The following is a 22252-nucleotide window of genomic DNA, read 5'->3' as shown; positions in this document are numbered from 1 at the left end:
AATGACGAAATGACAAAAACGATGGGTTATAGCCCATGTTTTTTGAAATTTTGAAAAAAAAAGTTAGCCTCGTTTCTCATCATTTTGGACCGTGGGCTATAGCCCATATCGTACGGCATACTATAGCGCGCCGTTTTTCATCATTTTTGAAGATTTGAAAAAAATGACGAAATGACAAAAACGATGGGTTATAGCCCATGTTTTTTGAAATTTTGAAAAAAAAAGTTAGCCTCGTTTCTCATCATTTTGGACCGTGGGCTATAGCCCATATCGTACGGCATACTATAGCGCGCTGTTTTTCATCATTTTTGAAGATTTGAAAAAAATGACGAAATGACAAAAACGATGGGTTATAGCCCATGTTTTTTGAAATTTTGAAAAAAAAAAGTTAGCCTCGTTCCTCATCATTTTGGACCGTGGGCTATAGCCCATATCGTACGGCATACTATAGCGCGCCGTTTTTCATCATTTTTGAAGATTTGAAAAAAATGACGAAATGACAAAAACGATGGGTTATAGCCCATGTTTTTTGAAATTTTGAAAAAAAAAGTTAGCCTCGTTTCTCATCATTTTGGACCGTGGGCTATAGCCCATATCGTACGGCATACTATAGCGCGCTGTTTTTCATCATTTTTGAAGATTTGAAAAAAATTACGAAATGACAAAAACGATGGGTTATAGCCCATGTTTTTTGAAATTTTGAAAAAAAAAGTTAGCCTCGTTTCTCATCATTTTGGACCGTGGGCTATAGCCCATATCGTACGGCATACTATAGCGCGCCGTTTTTCATCATTTTTGAAGATTTGAAAAAATGACGAAATGACAAAAACGATGGGTTATAGCCCATGTTTTTTGAAATTTTGAAAAAAAAAGTTAGCCTCGTTTCTCATCATTTTGGACCGTGGGCTATAGCCCATATCGTACGGCATACTATAGCGCGCTGTTTTTCATCATTTTTGAAGATTTGAAAAAAATTACGAAATGACAAAAACGATGGGTTATAGCCCATGTTTTTTGAAATTTTGAAAAAAAAAGTTAGCCTCGTTTCTCATCATTTTGGACCGTGGGCTATAGCCCATATCGTACGGCATACTATAGCGCGCTGTTTTTCATCATTTTTGAAGATTTGAAAAAAATTACGAAATGACAAAAACGATGGGTTATAGCCCATATTTTTTGAAATTTTGAAAAAAAAAGTTAGCCTCGTTTCTCATCATTTTGGACCGTGGGCTATAGCCCATATCGTACGGCATACTATAGCGCGCCGTTTTTCATCATTTTTGAAGATTTGAAAAAAATGACGAAATGACAAAAACGATGGGTTATAGCCCATGTTTTTTGAAATTTTGAAAAAAAAAGTTAGCCTCGTTTCTCATCATTTTGGACCGTGGGCTATAGCCCATATCGTACGGCATACTATAGCGCGCCGTTTTTCATCATTTTTGAAGATTTGAAAAAAATGACGAAATGACAAAAACGATGGGTTATAGCCCATGTTTTTTGAAATTTTGAAAAAAAAAGTTAGCCTCGTTTCTCATCATTTTGGACCGTGGGCTATAGCCCATATCGTACGGCATACTATAGCGCGCCGTTTTTCATCATTTTTGAAGATTTGAAAAAAATGACGAAATGACAAAAACGATGGGTTATAGCCCATGTTTTTTGAAATTTTGAAAAAAAAAGTTAGCCTCGTTTCTCATCATTTTGGACCGTGGGCTATAGCCCATATCGTACGGCATACTATAGCGCGCCGTTTTTCATCATTTTTGAAGATTTGAAAAAAATGACGAAATGACAAAAACGATGGGTTATAGCCCATGTTTTTTGAAATTTTGAAAAAAAAAGTTAGCCTCGTTTCTCATCATTTTGGACCGTGGGCTATAGCCCATATCGTACGGCATACTATAGCGCGCTGTTTTTCATCATTTTTGAAGATTTGAAAAAAATGACGAAATGACAAAAACGATGGGTTATAGCCCATGTTTTTTGAAATTTTGAAAAAAAAAAGTTAGCCTCGTTCCTCATCATTTTGGACCGTGGGCTATAGCCCATATCGTACGGCATACTATAGCGCGCCGTTTTTCATCATTTTTGAAGATTTGAAAAAAATGACGAAATGACAAAAACGATGGGTTATAGCCCATGTTTTTTGAAATTTTGAAAAAAAAAGTTAGCCTCGTTTCTCATCATTTTGGACCGTGGGCTATAGCCCATATCGTACGGCATACTATAGCGCGCTGTTTTTCATCATTTTTGAAGATTTGAAAAAAATTACGAAATGACAAAAACGATGGGTTATAGCCCATGTTTTTTGAAATTTTGAAAAAAAAAGTTAGCCTCGTTTCTCATCATTTTGGACCGTGGGCTATAGCCCATATCGTACGGCATACTATAGCGCGCCGTTTTTCATCATTTTTGAAGATTTGAAAAAATGACGAAATGACAAAAACGATGGGTTATAGCCCATGTTTTTTGAAATTTTGAAAAAAAAAGTTAGCCTCGTTTCTCATCATTTTGGACCGTGGGCTATAGCCCATATCGTACGGCATACTATAGCGCGCTGTTTTTCATCATTTTTGAAGATTTGAAAAAAATTACGAAATGACAAAAACGATGGGTTATAGCCCATGTTTTTTGAAATTTTGAAAAAAAAAGTTAGCCTCGTTTCTCATCATTTTGGACCGTGGGCTATAGCCCATATCGTACGGCATACTATAGCGCGCTGTTTTTCATCATTTTTGAAGATTTGAAAAAAATTACGAAATGACAAAAACGATGGGTTATAGCCCATATTTTTTGAAATTTTGAAAAAAAAAGTTAGCCTCGTTTCTCATCATTTTGGACCGTGGGCTATAGCCCATATCGTACGGCATACTATAGCGCGCCGTTTTTCATCATTTTTGAAGATTTGAAAAAAATGACGAAATGACAAAAACGATGGGTTATAGCCCATGTTTTTTGAAATTTTGAAAAAAAAAGTTAGCCTCGTTTCTCATCATTTTGGACCGTGGGCTATAGCCCATATCGTACGGCATACTATAGCGCGCCGTTTTTCATCATTTTTGAAGATTTGAAAAAAATGACGAAATGACAAAAACGATGGGTTATAGCCCATGTTTTTTGAAATTTTGAAAAAAAAAGTTAGCCTCGTTTCTCATCATTTTGGACCGTGGGCTATAGCCCATATCGTACGGCATACTATAGCGCGCCGTTTTTCATCATTTTTGAAGATTTGAAAAAAATGACGAAATGACAAAAACGATGGGTTATAGCCCATGTTTTTTGAAATTTTGAAAAAAAAAGTTAGCCTCGTTTCTCATCATTTTGGACCGTGGGCTATAGCCCATATCGTACGGCATACTATAGCGCGCCGTTTTTCATCATTTTTGAAGATTTGAAAAAAATGACGAAATGACAAAAACGATGGGTTATAGCCCATGTTTTTTGAAATTTTGAAAAAAAAAGTTAGCCTCGTTTCTCATCATTTTGGACCGTGGGCTATAGCCCATATCGTACGGCATACTATAGCGCGCCGTTTTCATCATTTTTGAAGATTTGAAAAAAATGACGAAATGACAAAAACGATGGGTTATAGCCCATGTTTTTTGAAATTTTGAAAAAAAAAGTTAGCCTCGTTTCTCATCATTTTGGACCGTGGGCTATAGCCCATATCGTACGGCATACTATAGCGTGGTGTTTTTCATCATTTTTGAAGATTTGAAAAAAATTACGAAATGACAAAAACGATGGGTTATAGCCCATGTTTTTTGAAATTTTGAAAAAAAAAGTTAGCCTCGTTTCTCATCATTTTGGACCGTGGGCTATAGCCCATATCGTACGGCATACTATAGCGCGCCGTTTTTCATCATTTTTGAAGATTTGAAAAAAATGACGAAATGACAAAAACGATGGGTTATAGCCCATGTTTTTTGAAATTTTGAAAAAAAAAGTTAGCCTCGTTTCTCATCATTTTGGACCGTGGGCTATAGCCCATATTGTACGGCATACTATAGCGCGCTGTTTTTCATAATTTTTGAAGATTTGAAAAAAATGACGAAATGACAAAAACGATGGGTTATAGCCCATGTTTTTTGAAATTTTGAAAAAAAAAGTTAGCCTCGTTTCTCATCATTTTGGACCGTGGGCTATAGCCCATATCGTACGGCATACTATAGCGCGCCGTTTTTCATCATTTTTGAAGATTTGAAAAAAATGACGAAATGACAAAAACGATGGGTTATAGCCCATGTTTTTTGAAATTTTGAAAAAAAAAGTTAGCCTCGTTTCTCATCATTTTGGACCGTGGGCTATAGCCCATATCGTACGGCATACTATAGCGCGCCGTTTTTCATCATTTTTGAAGATTTGAAAAAAATGACGAAATGACAAAAACGATGGGTTATAGCCCATGTTTTTTGAAATTTTGAAAAAAAAAGTTAGCCTCGTTTCTCATCATTTTGGACCGTGGGCTATAGCCCATATCGTACGGCATACTATAGCGCGCCGTTTTTCATCATTTTTGAAGATTTGAAAAAAATGACGAAATGACAAAAACGATGGGTTATAGCCCATGTTTTTTGAAATTTTGAAAAAAAAAGTTAGCCTCGTTTCTCATCATTTTGGACCGTGGGCTATAGCCCATATCGTACGGCATACTATAGCGTGGTGTTTTTCATCATTTTTGAAGATTTGAAAAAAATTACGAAATGACAAAAACGATGGGTTATAGCCCATGTTTTTTGAAATTTTGAAAAAAAAAGTTAGCCTCGTTTCTCATCATTTTGGACCGTGGGCTATAGCCCATATCGTACGGCATACTATAGCGCGCCGTTTTTCATCATTTTTGAATATTTGAAAAAAATGACGAAATGACAAAAACGATGGGTTATAGCCCATGTTTTTTGAAATTTTGAAAAAAAAAGTTAGCCTCGTTTCTCATCATTTTGGACCGTGGGCTATAGCCCATATTGTACGGCATACTATAGCGCGCTGTTTTTCATAATTTTTGAAGATTTGAAAAAAATGACGAAATGACAAAAACGATGGGTTATAGCCCATGTTTTTTGAAATTTTGAAAAAAAAAGTTAGCCTCGTTTCTCATCATTTTGGACCGTGGGCTATAGCCCATATCGTACGGCATACTATAGCGCGCCGTTTTTCATCATTTTTGAAGATTTGAAAAAAATGACGAAATGACAAAAACGATGGGTTATAGCCCATGTTTTTTGAAATTTTGAAAAAAAAAGTTAGCCTCTTTTCTCATCATTTTGGACCGTGGGCTATAGCCCATATCGTACGGCATACTATAGCGCGCCGTTTTTCATCATTTTTGAAGATTTGAAAAAAATGACGAAATGACAAAAACGATGGGTTATAGCCCATGTTTTTTGAAATTTTGAAAAAAAAAGTTAGCCTCTTTTCTCATCATTTTGGACCGTGGGCTATAGCCCATATCGTACGGCATACTATAGCGCGCCGTTTTTCATCATTTTTGAAGATTTGAAAAAAATGACGAAATGACAAAAACGATGGGTTATAGCCCATGTTTTTTGAAATTTTGAAAAAAAAAGTTAGCCTCGTTTCTCATCATTTTGGACCGTGGGCTATAGCCCATATCGTACGGCATACTATAGCGCGCTGTTTTTCATCATTTTTGAAGATTTGAAAAAAATGACGAAATGACAAAAACGATGGGTTATAGCCCATGTTTTTTGAAATTTTGAAAAAAAAAGTTAGCCTCGTTTCTCATCATTTTGGACCGTGGGCTATAGCCCATATCGTACGGCATACTATAGCGCGCCGTTTTTCATCATTTTTGAAGATTTGAAAAAAATGACGAAATGACAAAAACGATGGGTTATAGCCCATGTTTTTTGAAATTTTGAAAAAAAAAGTTAGCCTCGTTTCTCATCATTTTGGACCGTGGGCTATAGCCCATATCGTACGGCATACTATAGCGCGCCGTTTTTCATCATTTTTGAAGATTTGAAAAAAATTACGAAATGACAAAAACGATGGGTTATAGCCCATGTTTTTTGAAATTTTGAAAAAAAAAGTTAGCCTCGTTTCTCATCATTTTGGACCGTGGGCTATAGCCCATATCGTACGGCATACTATAGCGCGCCGTTTTTCATCATTTTTGAAGATTTGAAAAAAATTACGAAATGACAAAAACGATGGGTTATAGCCCATGTTTTTTGAAATTTTGAAAAAAAAAGTTAGCCTCGTTTCTCATCATTTTGGACCGTGGGCTATAGCCCATATCGTACGGCATACTATAGCGCGCCGTTTTTCATCATTTTTGAAGATTTGAAAAAAATTACGAAATGACAAAAACGATGGGTTATAGCCCATGTTTTTTGAAATTTTGAAAAAAAAAGTTAGCCTCGTTTCTCATCATTTTGGACCGTGGGCTATAGCCCATATCGTACGGCATACTATAGCGCGCCGTTTTTCATCATTTTTGAAGATTTGAAAAAAATGACGAAATGACAAAAACGATGGGTTATAGCCCATGTTTTTTGAAATTTTGAAAAAAAAAGTTAGCCTCGTTTCTCATCATTTTGGACCGTGGGCTATAGCCCATATCGTACGGCATACTATAGCGCACCGTTTTTCATCATTTTTGAAGATTTGAAAAAAATGACGAAATGACAAAAACGATGGGTTATAGCCCATGTTTTTTGAAATTTTGAAAAAAAAAAGTTAGCCTCGTTTCTCATCATTTTGGACCGTGGGCTATAGCCCATATCGTACGGCATACTATAGCGCGCTGTTTTTCATCATTTTTGAAGATTTGAAAAAAATGACGAAATGACAAAAACGATGGGTTATAGCCCATGTTTTTTGAAATTTTGAAAAAAAAAGTTAGCCTCGTTTCTCATCATTTTGGACCGTGGGCTATAGCCCATATCGTACGGCATACTATAGCGCGCCGTTTTTCATCATTTTTGAAGATTTGAAAAAAATGACGAAATGACAAAAACGATGGGTTATAGCCCATGTTTTTTGAAATTTTGAAAAAAAAAGTTAGCCTCGTTTCTCATCATTTTGGACCGTGGGCTATAGCCCATATCGTACGGCATACTATAGCGCGCCGTTTTTCATCATTTTTGAAGATTTGAAAAAAATGACGAAATGACAAAAACTATGGGTTATAGCCCATGTTTTTTGAAATTTTGAAAAAAAAAGTTAGCCTCGTTTCTCATCATTTTGGACCGTGGGCTATAGCCCATATCGTACGGCATACTATAGCGCGCCGTTTTTCACCATTTTTGAAGATTTGAAAAAAATGACGAAATGACAAAAACGATGGGTTATAGCCCATGTTTTTTGAAATTTTGAAAAAAAAAGTTAGCCTCGTTTCTCATCATTTTGGACCGTGGGCTATAGCCCATATCGTACGGCATACTATAGCGTGCCGTTTTTCATCATTTTTGAAGATTTGAAAAAAATGACGAAATGACAAAAACGATGGGTTATAGCCCATGTTTTTTGAAATTTTGAAAAAAAAAGTTAGCCTCGTTTCTCATCATTTTGGACCGTGGGCTATAGCCCATATCGTACGGCATACTATAGCGCGCCGTTTTTCATCATTTTTGAAGATTTGAAAAAAATTACGAAATGACAAAAACGATGGGTTATAGCCCATGTTTTTTGAAATTTTGAAAAAAAAAGTTAGCCTCGTTTCTCATAATTTTGGACCGTGGGCTATAGCCCATATCGTACGGCATACTATAGCGCGCCGTTTTTCATCATTTTTGAAGATTTGAAAAAAATGACGAAATGACAAAAACGATGGGTTATAGCCCATGTTTTTTGAAATTTTGAAAAAAAAAGTTAGCCTCGTTTCTCATCATTTTGGACCGTGGGCTATAGCCCATATCGTACGGCATACTATAGCGCGCCGTTTTTCATCATTTTTGAAGATTTGAAAAAAATGACGAAATGACAAAAACGATGGGTTATAGCCCATGTTTTTTGAAATTTTGAAAAAAAAAGTTAGCCTCGTTTCTCATCATTTTGGACCGTGGGCTATAGCCCATATCGTACGGCATACTATAGCGCGCCGTTTTTCATCATTTTTGAAGATTTGAAAAAAATGACGAAATGACAAAAACGATGGGTTATAGCCCATGTTTTTTGAAATTTTGAAAAAAAAAGTTAGCCTCGTTTCTCATCATTTTGGACCGTGGGCTATAGCCCATATCGTACGGCATACTATAGTGCGCCGTTTTTCATCATTTTTGAAGATTTGAAAAAAATTACGAAATGACAAAAACGATGGGTTAAAGCCCATGTTTTTTAAAATTTTGAAAAAAAAAGTTAGCCTCGTTTCTCATCATTTTGGACCGTGGGCTAAAGCCCATATCGTACGGCATACTATAGCGCGCCGTTTTTCATCATTTTTGAAGATTTGAAAAAAATGACGAAATGACAAAAACGATGGGTTATAGCCCATGTTTTTTGAAATTTTGAAAAAAAAAGTTAGCCTCGTTTCTCATCATTTTGGACCGTGGGCTATAGCCCATATCGTACGGCATACTATAGCGCGCCGTTTTTCATCATTTTTGAAGATTTGAAAAAAATGACGAAATGACAAAAACGATGGGTTATAGCCCATGTTTTTTGAAATTTTGAAAAAAAAAGTTAGCCTCGTTTCTCATCATTTTGGACCGTGGGCTATAGCCCATATCGTACGGCATACTATAGCGCGCCGTTTTTTATCATTTTTGAAGATTTGAAAAAAATGACGAAATGACAAAAACGATGGGTTATAGCCCATGTTTTTTGAAATTTTGAAAAAAAAAGTTAGCCTCGTTTCTCATCATTTTGGACCGTGGGCTATAGCCCATATCGTACGGCATACTATAGCGCGCTGTTTTTCATCATTTTTGAAGATTTGAAAAAAATGACGAAATGACAAAAACGATGGGTTATAGCCCATGTTTTTTGAAATTTTGAAAAAAAAAGTTAGCCTCGTTTCTCATCATTTTGGACCGTGGGCTATAGCCCATATCGTACGGCATACTATAGCGCGCCGTTTTTCATCATTTTTGAAGATTTGAAAAAAATGACAAAATGACAAAAACGATGGGTTATAGCCCATGTTTTTTGAAATTTTGAAAAAAAAAGTTAGCCTCGTTTCTCATCATTTTGGACCGTGGGCTATAGCCCATATCGTACGGCATACTATAGCGCGCTGTTTTTCATCATTTTTGAAGATTTGAAAAAAATGACGAAATGACAAAAACGATGGGTTATAGCCCATGTTTTTTGAAATTTTGAAAAAAAAAGTTAGCCTCGTTTCTCATCATTTTGGACCGTGGGCTATAGCCCATATCGTACGGCATACTATAGCGCGCTGTTTTTCATCATTTTTGAAGATTTGAAAAAAATGACGAAATGACAAAAACGATGGGTTATAGCCCATGTTTTTTGAAATTTTGAAAAAAAAAGTTAGCCTCGTTTCTCATCATTTTGGACCGTGGGCTATAGCCCATATCGTACGGCATACTATAGCGCGCTGTTTTTCATCATTTTTGAAGATTTGAAAAAAATTACGAAATGACAAAAACGATGGGTTATAGCCCATGTTTTTTGAAATTTTGAAAAAAAAAGTTAGCCTCGTTTCTCATCATTTTGGACCGTGGGCTATAGCCCATATCGTACGGCATACTATAGCGCGCCGTTTTTCATCATTTTTGAAGATTTGAAAAAAATGACAAAATGACAAAAACGATGGGTTATAGCCCATGTTTTTTGAAATTTTGAAAAAAAAAGTTAGCCTCGTTTCTCATCATTTTGGACCGTGGGCTATAGCCCATATCGTACGGCATACTATAGCGCGCCGTTTTTCATCATTTTTGAAGATTTGAAAAAAATGACGAAATGACAAAAACGATGGGTTATAGCCCATGTTTTTTGAAATTTTGAAAAAAAAAGTTAGCCTCGTTTCTCATCATTTTGGACCGTGGGCTATAGCCCATATCGTACGGCATACTATAGCGCGCTGTTTTTCATCATTTTTGAAGATTTGAAAAAAATTACGAAATGACAAAAACGATGGGTTATAGCCCATGTTTTTTGAAATTTTGAAAAAAAAAGTTAGCCTCGTTTCTCATCATTTTGACCGTGGGCTATAGCCCATATCGTACGGCATACTATAGCGCGCCGTTTTTCATCATTTTTGAAGATTTGAAAAAAATGACGAAATGACAAAAACGATGGGTTATAGCCCATGTTTTTTGAAATTTTGAAAAAAAAAGTTAGCCTCGTTTCTCATCATTTTGGACCGTGGGCTATAGCCCATATCGTACGGCATACTATAGCGCGCCGTTTTTCATCATTTTTGAAGATTTGAAAAAAATGACGAAATGACAAAAACGATGGGTTATAGCCCATGTTTTTTGAAATTTTGAAAAAAAAAGTTAGCCTCGTTTCTCATCATTTTGGACCGTGGGCTATAGCCCATATCGTACGGCATACTATAGCGCGCCGTTTTTCATCATTTTTGAAGATTTGAAAAAAATGACAAAATGACAAAAACGATGGGTTATAGCCCATGTTTTTTGAAATTTTGAAAAAAAAAGTTAGCCTCGTTTCTCATCATTTTGGACCGTGGGCTATAGCCCATATCGTACGGCATACTATAGCGCGGCGTTTTTCATCATTTTTGAAGATTTGAAAAAAATGACGAAATGACAAAAACGATGGGTTATAGCCCATGTTTTTTGAAATTTTGAAAAAAAAAGTTAGCCTCGTTTCTCATCATTTTGGACCGTGGGCTATAGCCCATATCGTACGGCAAACTATAGCGCGCTGTTTTTCATCATTTTTGAAGATTTGAAAAAAATTACGAAATGACAAAAACGATGGGTTATAGCCCATGTTTTTTGAAATTTTGAAAAAAAAAGTTAGCCTCGTTTCTCATCATTTTGGACCGTGGGCTATAGCCCATATCGTACGGCATACTATAGCGCGCTGTTTTTCATCATTTTTGAAGATTTGAAAAAAATTACGAAATGACAAAAACGATGGGTTATAGCCCATGTTTTTTGAAATTTTGAAAAAAAAAGTTAGCCTCGTTTCTCATCATTTTGGACCGTGGGCTATAGCCCATATCGTACGGCATACTATAGCGCGCTGTTTTTCATCATTTTTGAAGATTTAAAAAAAATGACGAAATGACAAAAACGATGGGTTATAGCCCATGTTTTTTGAAATTTTGAAAAAAAAAGTTAGCCTCGTTTCTCATTATTTTGGACCGTGGGCTATAGCCCATATCGTACGGCATACTATAGCGCGCCGTTTTTCATCATTTTTGAAGATTTGAAAAAAATGACGAAATGACAAAAACGATGGGTTATAGCCCATGTTTTTTGAAATTTTGAAAAAAAAAGTTAGCCTCGTTTCTCATCATTTTGGACCGTGGGTTATAGCCCATATCGTACGGCATACTATAGCGCGCCGTTTTTCATCATTTTTGAAGATTTGAAAAAAATGACGAAATGACAAAAACGATGGGTTATAGCCCATGTTTTTTGAAATTTTGAAAAAAAAAGTTAGCCTCGTTTCTCATCATTTTGGACCGTGGGCTATAGCCCATATCGTACGGCATACTATAGCGCGCCGTTTTTTATCATTTTTGAAGATTTGAAAAAAATGACGAAATGACAAAAACGATGGGTTATAGCCCATGTTTTTTGAAATTTTGAAAAAAAAAGTTAGCCTCGTTTCTCATCATTTTGGACCGTGGGCTATAGCCCATATCGTACGGCATACTATAGCGCGCTGTTTTTCATCATTTTTGAAAATAAATGAAATAATAATGAAAACAAAATTTTTATGTCTACTTGGAAGTTATGCACATTTTATGATAGGCCACTCCCATTGCATCTCCCCCACCCCTTTTAGCCAATTGGTCTGAAAGCACATGACCTTCATGCAACATTTCAGTCTTCTACAGCAAATATTGTAGCTGCTAGAGGGACGTTTAGGAAGATTTGACAAAACTGCTGGCGGCCATTTTGAAAAATGGCTGCCACACCCACCAGAATAAGAATTTGGGATGGCCCAATATCCAGTTTCGTTACCAATATATCTGTCAAAATTTCTGCCAAATTTGGCGCTTACGTCATAAAATGAACGATAGGTTAGCTATGCCGCCTCACTATGGAACGAAAATCATCCCGAGACCATGGGCTATAGTCCATGATCTTGGAATGATTAGTCTATTTTTTCAAATCCTCCAAAATGAAAAACGGCATACTGAAAAAAAGTTCCATGGACTTCTAATATGGACCCCCAACCCCCAACTGACTGCCGAGTGTGACCGTGGACTGCCATTTTTGGTGGAAGGAGAAGAGAAAACCAAGAGTACCTTCGGGCTTGTCCCTAAATAGACTTGTAACCCAAATGTAGAGAGTACAAACGCAGTAAAGAACCTGGGGGTTATCATCTCTGAAAAGGCAACAATGAGCAGAAAATGAACCATGTAAATACAACAAATTGAGGGCACCGCAGGGAGTTGAACCCCATTCTGGTAAACCAGTAGTACCACACCAGTGCCTTAGTTTGTTTTGTTGTAATTTACAGGTCCAAAAGCAATCACATTCATAATAATTTGAATCATAATGGACTATAAATGATAGCCATGATTATGTCTTACAATTGAAATCGAGAAGAAGACTAAGGAAAACTCCTCAGACATAAACTAAGAAAATATTTAATTTTTCCGTGCTCATAAAGAGCTGCAAAGTGCTAAAAGTGAAAAGTGCAGCAGAAAACCTTTGGGTCATAGGCCCATCGTCAATGCCTCGCCTACTGACCGGCATGAATTAAGTTTTAGCTGCAAATGGCAGCATAAATAAATCACATCAATACACACCACATAATGTGATGTGAACTGACACGATGAAGCTTCACTCGCACATTATAAAAGACATACATCACATCAATCCACATCACATACCTAACCCTAGCCCTAACCCTAAATTCATCATGTGATGTGGGGATGACGTGATGAAGCCTTACTCACCAATGTGAAATGATACGAGACATAAACACACATCACATACCGGGCCTGTGTTCATATGTGATGTGGGCTTAGATGAAGCTTTATACTCACAAATTGGATCTGATAATATAGCACAAACAATGCTCTTATGACCTAGAGGTTTGCTGCTGGACTTCTCACTTAAAGCACTTGGAGCGCTTTATGAACATGAACAAAACAAAAAGATTCTTGGTCTCCGCCCAAGCAGTTGGCCTTAGGTTTGTGGCCAGTCTTTCTAGCCAGTTGTCCCACATTTCTATTTTAAAATCTACATGTTTTCAAAAGAATTGCCCACATTTAAATATACATTACAATTTATGCCATTTGTGGACGATTGACAAATTATACGAGGTGCAAATTATGCAATGGCAGAAGCATTCTTTGGACCCCAGTATTTGTCAGCAATACAGCAACACTATGAACATGAGAACACAACATACATACAACACTGAGGATGACATTAGAACACAAGAGCAATGAACAGAGTGCATGGCGTGCAACGAGCCATCCGCAATTTGTGAAATAATCACATAAAAATATCACATAAATGCACATCACATACCGGCCTGTGTTCATATCTGATGTGAACTGACGTGATGGCGCTTTACCAACAAATGACACAACGCAAATGACGTGAAACGATACAGCTCCAATCAAATGATTAGAAACTGTATGAGAGACACGACCCGACACACGCACCACATACACTAGTGAAGAACTAGTGATAGATAGGAAAGAAAGAAATGACTTTATGCGATTAAAAACTCTGACCAGAAAAAACAATAACTTTATTAAAGCAAAGAATAGAAGAGAAGATGAAAGGTCGGGGTAGAAACCGTGCATGTTCGATACTAATAGGTTATATTCAATAATGGATGATCTTTGCATCGTGAGCTTGTAGATCAGCTATTTGCTACTTTAGTGTGTGACACTGTAGCATGACCAAGTAAGGAAATTAATTTACAAAAGGTTGAACTATGGAGATACAAGGTTTCTGCCCGACATCAAAAGATAATAAACTACGCCCACTTACCTTCAATATCAGCACTAAACAAAACAAACTAACCAACGAAGAAAATCTGCCATAATTTTCTTCCTGTTAGTTTGGACAGATCTACAGCATAGAAGGCTGTAACCAGTGTTAAGCAGGCTACATGCTACCATAATGATACCGGAAATAAGTCGCATGACGCCAAATCACATTTTGTACACACAGTCCACTAGTGAAGAACTAGGGCAATGGGCAAGGAGAAATAAAAAAAAATACTTTTTTTTATTAAAAGAGAAAGGAAATAGAAATTCTAATAACTCGACACAGAAAACAGCACAGAAAGACTACAACAGAACATACATAATGTGATGTGACGTGACGCGACAGCTTTACCCGTAAATTATGTTAAACAATACATAAATCACATTGCGGCATGTGATGTAGAGTGGCATTATACACAGATTACGTGAAACGATACACGGTGCGAATGACAACCTATGGTATGGTAGCATGTAGCATGTAGCCCACTTACACAAGCATCAGGAATCAAAAGGTTCATTACTAACCTTCACTGCCAACAGCACCCAGGAGTGGCAACAGCACTGTACCTTCAATACCGACGTCGCCTTGTCAGCTTCACGTTCTGAAATGACAAGAAAAAAATATATCTATTTAGTTGTCGGCCTACAGGATGACATTTTGCAAGTCATAACAGTCACTGAAAGCTGTGTCACCAATATCTTACTTTATTATTGTCACAAATTGTGATTAAAGCTCCTATAAGCAATAATGTCAATTTTAATGATTTTTATTTCATTCAGCAATGAGTAAAACACACATGATTTAGTCTCTGCGATACATCTAGGGGCCACAATCTGCAGTCAAAGATATTCCTAGAAGCTTTGTCATTGGTCAGAGAAAAAAAAAGAACCCGGTCAAAATGACTGACCAATCAGGAAGTAGACAGGCAAATCGACCAATGACAAAGCTAGGAACATCTTTGAATGCAGATTGTGGCCCCAAGATGTGTCAGAGACAATATTGTTTTACCCATTGCTGGCAGTCTGAATACCATTTTTTTTTTTAAGTAATTACATTTGACATATTGCTTATAGCAGCTTTAATGATTCAACCCATTAAACGGCGACTTCACCCCTTTTGCAACCAGAGCTTATTTTAATGATGTTTGGGAGACAAGAAACACTTTCCTGGGTTTTTTATGTGGGTAATCGTCGTTTTTATATATGTAGTATTTCAAAAGTGTCCATGGGCTCCATGATGTCATGGACAATGGGCTCACTTCCTCCCTAGACTACATGTTGTCTCAGTAAGACAGCCCTCCCCTATGCACAAGGAGCAGTGCACCAAAGCATTATGGGAATTGTAGTCTGGGTAGGAAGTGTCCATGAAATCATGGACACATTGAAATACTAAAAACACATAAAAACCTCAGTAAGGTTTTTCACCCAAACATATGTAAAATCATATGTATGACAATGAATGGTCAACTTGACATGTAATGGTGACACTGCCCTTGTTTCTACTACAGCCACATGTAATCCAGGTACATACCATGGGGGGGCTTCCGTCGCTCAGTTGAAGATAGCCGGTATTAATAGAGCCGCGTAGGTTGTATGGCACAATACGTCCCGAGCACCGTACGCCTCGTAATCTCAGGGAGCGTTCGTTGACACCGTTATACGTTTCAGCTCAGCCGAGTAGACACTCTATTATCAATACCAGCCATCTCCTGATGACCCCATCCAAGGTCACACATGACACCAAGGTCACATGATTAACCTGCAAGACATAAATAAAAACAACATTACTCTTTATCCAGATTTCATACATTGTAAAATTCATATAATATTTCACTTTATCGTCTACTCAGGCTTATGTGAACACTGCAGACAGCTTTTAAGTTGCTTGATTCAGTATTTAAATATTAATTTTAGCTTTTTAGCATTTTAACTTAAAAACTGTCTGTAGTGTTCACATAAACCCGAGTAGATAATACAATGACAAAAAGTTAGTTTTTTAAAGTGAATTGTCCCTTTAAGATATTGGTAAAAAAAAATCTAAACTTCAAAATCTACATTATATAACTTGAGTCAAAGTTAAAAGGTTTTGGCATCAAAATGTACTTAAACATTTCAAATGGGACAATCTGCATACTTGGGCATTTTGAACAGAAAAAAACCTTTTGAAAATAGCAGATCTAAAAGCTCACAATGTGTCACATCACATTCACAATGCATTGTGAGCTTGTAGATCAGCCATTTTCACAGACAAGACAATGCTTTTGTTGCGATCAAGGCCCAAGGCCTCAGTCACACATAAGCATATGTTCTGGTCTCTGCCTGCATGTGTTTGATTGCCCCCCAAAATCAAACACAAATGTTTGGTCAAAGCATGTGCCTCCCATTGGAAATGCATTGGGGCGGCCATTAAACAGTTTTTTTTGTGTGATCGAGGCCGAAAGCCAAAGAAAGGGGCCTATAAAAGGACAAACATTGCTGACATTGTTGTCCATTTAGTGTCACAATAAACAACAGTCTTATAAATACTCTGTTTAAACAATAAACAGTCCTATAAATCATCTTAATGTCTAAACAACAACAGTGCTCAAGGATAAAACCGTGTTTCTCAAACAAACGCTTCTTACCTTGGAACAAACAGCTCTGCTCACAGACCGCATGAAGTGGATCCCAAACCAAACAGCATGCTGGGAAAAAACATGGCCGCTCCTATTTAAATCCAAAGCCCCGCCCACTGGATCCGGTCACCTGTTCAACTAGTCCGTCCGTCATTGGTCCGTTAGTCACACACACACACACACACACACACGCACGCACTCATGCACGCACGCACGTGCATTATTTCACCCTTTGGTTGGTTATAAAGGCTTATATTAATAAACACAAGGACGTGTGTGTCTGTGGCTGTCTGTATCAGCCTTTATAGGTTTGTTTATTCCGCCATCTTGTTTGATATTTGTTTGAGTGTCACCACCATCAGCCTTTAACAGGTGTTCAATCAGGCAAATGAGCACCAGCAGCCATCTAGCAGCTGATGCACTCTGGGAGATGTAGTTGTTGAGACTGTAGAAGTTGTCTGAGGTGTCTTGTAGAAGATCCATGCTCCATTTATGAGTTTTAACTCAACAATAACGATTCATTATGAACTAATAACCTATAAGCTCATCAAGTGTGGTAGGACAAGGTGTCAAATCTTGAGGTCCTGCAGAAGTGTGGTCTACCCAGTGTTGAAAGCCTGATCATCAAGGCCCAGTTCCGGGCAGTAATGATACTGCCTGTGATACTGACATGATACTGATACGATGTAAAACTTTTCTCAACAATATGACCCGTAATTACATTATTAACTGTGAATTGAGCGGCTACATGTAACACATTATTACATGATTACATTATGCAAAAATCCATTATTATGTTATGCTCTCATGATGTATTACATTGTGACCTTATTAGCCTACATTATGGGCCTTTACTACATTTAGGTTATCACATTATGAACTGTTATTACATTATGTGCCGTTATTACATTATGAGTTGCTATATTAGACTCAGTATAATTATGATATTCTAACTACCATAACATCCCTGAAACTGGCACTGCTGGGAAGGCAATTCCCAGCTGCCTTTGGTCTAGACCTCTGGGTTTAAGTAGAAGCGTTTATGACTGATTGGACTTGATGGCTCGTGCTGTTCTTTGGTCAAGAACTGGGGGAACCACCTGGAACTCTGTCCTGTAGTGTGAATGCAGTGATAAAATCTTCCCCGTGTCAGGCTAGTTCAGGATAAAATGCAATTATTTCACATAGCCATCTTTGTGTTTCTTTTAATACTCTAAGCTACTGCAATGTTACAGCCGTAACGCTGCCCAAAACAAAAGTATACGCCGAGTTTAACTTATGCATTTACATTTTCGTAACACTATATGTCTTCCAGCACTGTAAAATCTAAATGTTGAAAGTCATGCAACAAACATCCAATTTACACAAGAAAGAACAAACACAAATACAAAGAATATAAAATGTAGCCTACAGTCAAGTTTAATATAATACAAAGATGTTGGCATATGACACTGATGTGAACCTGTACTTTATGAACAAAAGCACAACATGTCATAATATACAATGGCTGAAAATGAGATAAGATTACATATTTATATAAAGTGCAATAAAAATAAATGCAACACAGTGAAGACCTGAACACTTACTAGACCCCAACGTACAGGGGTCTTCAACAGGGGGCGTCCTCAGGGTGTCAGAAATTCTGGGGGATGGAGTTTTAGACCAACCATCCCGATTCTCGGGGGAACATTGGCAGGGAATAGCAGATCTATAAGAGCAGATTTCAACGTGCGGCGCCATCCATGTTTTGGCCATGTCGTGACGTCATTTATGCATCCTACCTGGGTCAGTCCCCCTCCCCCATTCTGAATTCCCATAGACTTGTTTAATAATTTAATAAATAAGAACTGTATTCCAAATTAAACCAAAGAGCATGGCGGTTTGATTAATATGGATATGAAGTATCAACTGACTGCGAAAAAACACTAACACACTAATATTACACACCGACAAATTAGTAAACATTTCGCCAGAAACGGACTGTATCAAAAATGAATGACTATCGTAAATGATACAGAGCCACGTACCTGACAATATCGCCAGGACAGTTTATTTTTGGACCACAATTCTTATGAGATGATTCTGAGATGATCCAATTTTATTGACGTCTGGACTTCGGTACTCTATTGGCGTAGCAGAATTGGCTCAAGAGACTAAAAGCCCAATATCTCACCAGACCCGTGGCGGAAATTACCCTTTAGGCTAGTGGATAAGATGCTTCCCAGCGTACGTGGGAGACCTGGGGTTCGAATGCCGGGTGTTGCATAGACGAAAATGGTGTCCAGGCTACTGTGCAACATAGGTACAGAACACACCTCTTCTGCCTACACCAAACTATCAGCTATGCCCTTCCTAAAAAGGTCTGCATATAAAAATAGTAATAAAACCAGTCACCCTTCAGTCTGATTTGTGACAACACCTCTGGATCCCTGTAGATTCTTTCTACAGAAATGTCTTCTTGCGCACACACAACAAAGTCACACCAATGCAAGCCTGACATTAGGAGCTGGCCTTGAACTTGCCAGTAGTAGGCATGCTGTTTCTTCAAGACCGGTGAGCCATTCTTCATGGTCATGTACTTGCAGTCTACATAGCTAGATAAATTGGGACACTTGAACTCTACCAAACCGAAAGGTGGGTACTCAGAAGGATCGAAAACCTTGCCATCAGGAGAGGCTGCCAGCCAGGGAGCATCAGGGTGAATCACAAGGCCACACGGGTGATAATTGATGTTCTTCCTCTTGGCATACTCCATTGCTGCCTCCATCTCCATCGCCAGGCCCCTCTTCATGTCAGCTGTTTGTACGGTGCCCCTCAGAATTCTTGTAGCCAAATTAGTAGCTGAAGTCTGCCCCCTAACATGGCACGCCTCTCGAAACCTGTAGGTAGTTCATATAATCACAGGGTCATCTTATGAGCTTGTAGATCAGCTGTTTTTGGTATTGTTGTGTAACGCGTGATTTCTTTATACGTCCGTGATTAGACATGGTAACGCCCCGCCTGCCTCTGAGGTGGTGGAAAGCCTGGGTGAGGCGATATTATATAATACAAGAGAATGACAGCTTGGCACGCGCAACAGTAACTTTTATTTTTTTTAGAAGAGGCAAACATTATTGTACTATAAAAAGGTATCTTTTCCCTTGATCTTTATCTTTTTAGTATTAGTACTATTAGACAGAAATCATTATGATTATTATGATCATCCAAATCAAATCATAGTTGTTCAATCAATTATTAAATCAAAGCAAACTGTACAAACAATATTGGTTTGCCTCTTAGTTACAAGTTACTGTCGCGTAAGTTACTGTCGCGTGGCAGGCAGGCGTTACCATGTCTAATCACGGACGTAGAAAGAAATCACACTTGATTGAGAAAGTATTAAATAGGGCTTAGAAAGAAATATAGTTCTTGGTATTCTAATTTAAAAGTAAAAAAACGTTAAGCGTTAATAAAATATTCAATAGTTTCCATACCTGGAAGAGGTCAGTCTTTGCTTGCGCAGCGTCTTCCACTCCAAACTGGCACTCTGCTCCGTTGTTGCTTCCTCAATTTTCTGAGCTGTAGGAAACGTGACCTGAAGAGACTTGATGTGAAGTTCTTCATGTTCACTTAGGACAAAGTCTGGTCTGGTCTGGTCAAGTCTATAATCATCCAGGGGGAGTGGGGGGAATGGTGGAGCATCTTCATGATGCAGTATGTAGCGTGTTTTCACTGGGGGGTGTTGGTAGGACAGAACACTTCCAGCCTGGACAGGTCCAAATCGGGAGTGAACCAAGGGACTATCTGCAGACATCCCCATGGTGCAGACTAATGGCCTGGACAGGGGGTCAAAGTTCTTGTATGCCTCATCAACCTTGAGCACAGACAGGTCAATGAGAGGTCCAGCAAGAGCCTTGTAGAGTGTGCTTCTGTAACACAGATGAGTGACACTAGTTGGTCAACACATTTTCTACACTCCATTTTCTAGACTCAAGAACTTTGTAGGAAGTATTTCTGCACACGTACAGGGACAGGTGTGTCGTAGCAGGCAACCAGTGCAAATAATGAGACAAAAAGGAGATTGATATACAGTGCATCCGGAAAGTATTCACACTCCTTCTAGTTAGGTAAAATTAGCTTAACAAAATAATCTTGTCATTGTTTATGATTGTCAGTAGACGTAAAACAGCAGTACATAATTACATACCGAATTCCTCCTTCCGATGTTCTTGTCTTCGATGGCTTCATGATGGTCATTTGGCCGACTGGACCGGGTTTAAGCCCCTATGAGTTCAGGAGTGCTTAGATTTATGCTAAAATATGACATAACAAAAATAAATATATATATACCATATTTAACTCACCATGGTTCTTGTCTTATGCCACTGTTGCTCAGTTTCAGTGCAGCTGTGGACGGGGGGGACAACTTTGGCACCTGTCTCTGAGTAGTGAGCAGACTGCAGCAGGAGTGCAACGATGTGGTTGCAAAGTGCAGTTCCAGCGACACACGAACACTGATGCCGAGTCATTATGACTGGCTTTGAATGTTTCAGGACAATCTGAACATTAAAGGGAGGGAAAAAAAAGAGGGAAAATTAAATTAGAAAAAATAGATTGAATTTGAATGTTTCAAATATTTTTTGGTAACACATGAGACAATGAGACAATGATAACCCAGCAGTAACTTACCTGTTGAAGACTGCTTTGATACTTACATAATAATTGAGAAGACATACCATGTAGAGAGAACACTGCCATGAACAGGCTTTTAACAAGTTAAAGAACATGCAATCAACAGAAAAATAGGCCATGAACGGGCCATTAACAGAAAGCTAGGCTGTGAACGGGCCATAAACGGCAACGCAGGCAGTTGACAAAAGTCAATAACTAACACCACAAGGGCTCCAGAGTGCACCCATTTTGGGGATAACATGCACCCAAAAATCTGTACAGTGCAACTACAAATTTCACTTGGTCACACTAGTGCACCTTACATTCAGCAGGTATGTCTATGTGTAGGTGCATCTTTAACAGGGGGTCCAGGAACCCTAGGGGGTCCGACTCCTCAGAGTTTCTACATGGGAGCTGTCAAATCTTTGTGCGATAGGAACCTTTCATTTTAATGTATTTTACCCTTGTATTTCCTCTGAGGGGAGCATTAGCTGAAATAGCAGATCTACAGGCTCGATAACACTCGCACCGTGAGATGTTGTGAGCTTGTAGATCAGCTATTTTCAGCAAAGAGAGGTTTGTTTGTTGTAGGGGGCACAAAAAAGCAGACTAAGAACACGTTTTTGAGGATTTAAGTGGTTAACTGTCTGGAAATATGAATGTTATATTTGTGTAGTGTAGTGCTGTCAAATAAATCTATGAAGCTATCTATGAAAATGTTTAATCTGCAACACAATTTTATACAATACTGTATGTAGTGGGGGCCTCATTGGCCTGAAAAACGTTGAAGACTCCTTAACTAAATGCTGTACTGGTGATGTCTTATGTACATGAAAAAGATGGGTGCACCAGTGCAACCAACTAAAACGTTAGTCTGGAGCCCTAACCCAACACTGCA

At 38.0% G+C, this 22252-nt stretch overlaps 1 protein-coding gene across 1 annotated transcript; it reads right to left on the bottom strand.

Moving 5' to 3' along the window:
• Nucleotides 1–18728: 18728 nt before the first annotated feature.
• LOC308325916 (uncharacterized protein) lies at nt 18729–20962 on the bottom strand. Its single transcript, XM_080778678.1, has 3 exons — nt 20891–20962; nt 20178–20612; nt 18729–19583 (listed from the first exon to the last, which is right to left on the bottom strand). Exons 1-3 carry the CDS (start codon nt 20938–20940, stop codon nt 19046–19048), a joined length of 1023 nt encoding a protein of 340 aa, XP_080634804.1. The 5' UTR covers nt 20941–20962; the 3' UTR covers nt 18729–19045.
• Between the last annotated feature and the right edge of the window lie 1290 nt (nt 20963–22252).

Source organism: Protomyctophum bolini, assembly GCF_963924005.1.
Source record: "Protomyctophum bolini genome assembly, chromosome: 12".
Classification (NCBI taxonomy): Eukaryota; Metazoa; Chordata; class Actinopteri; order Myctophiformes; family Myctophidae; genus Protomyctophum; species Protomyctophum bolini.
Note: the sequence above shows the minus strand (reverse complement) of the source record. Positions and strands in the feature narration are given on the sequence as shown.

Coding starts and splice junctions, on each gene's coding strand:
- LOC308325916 (XM_080778678.1), bottom strand. CDS start 20,940: ATGACCATCATGAAGCCATCGAAGACAAGAACATCGGAAGGAGGAATT. Junction 20,613..20,890: donor ACATCGGAAGGAGGAATTCG/GTATGTAATTAT, acceptor TCTGTGTTACAG/AAGCACACTCTACAAGGCTC. Junction 19,584..20,177: donor CAAAGACTGACCTCTTCCAG/GTATGGAAACTA, acceptor AACTACCTACAG/GTTTCGAGAGGCGTGCCATG.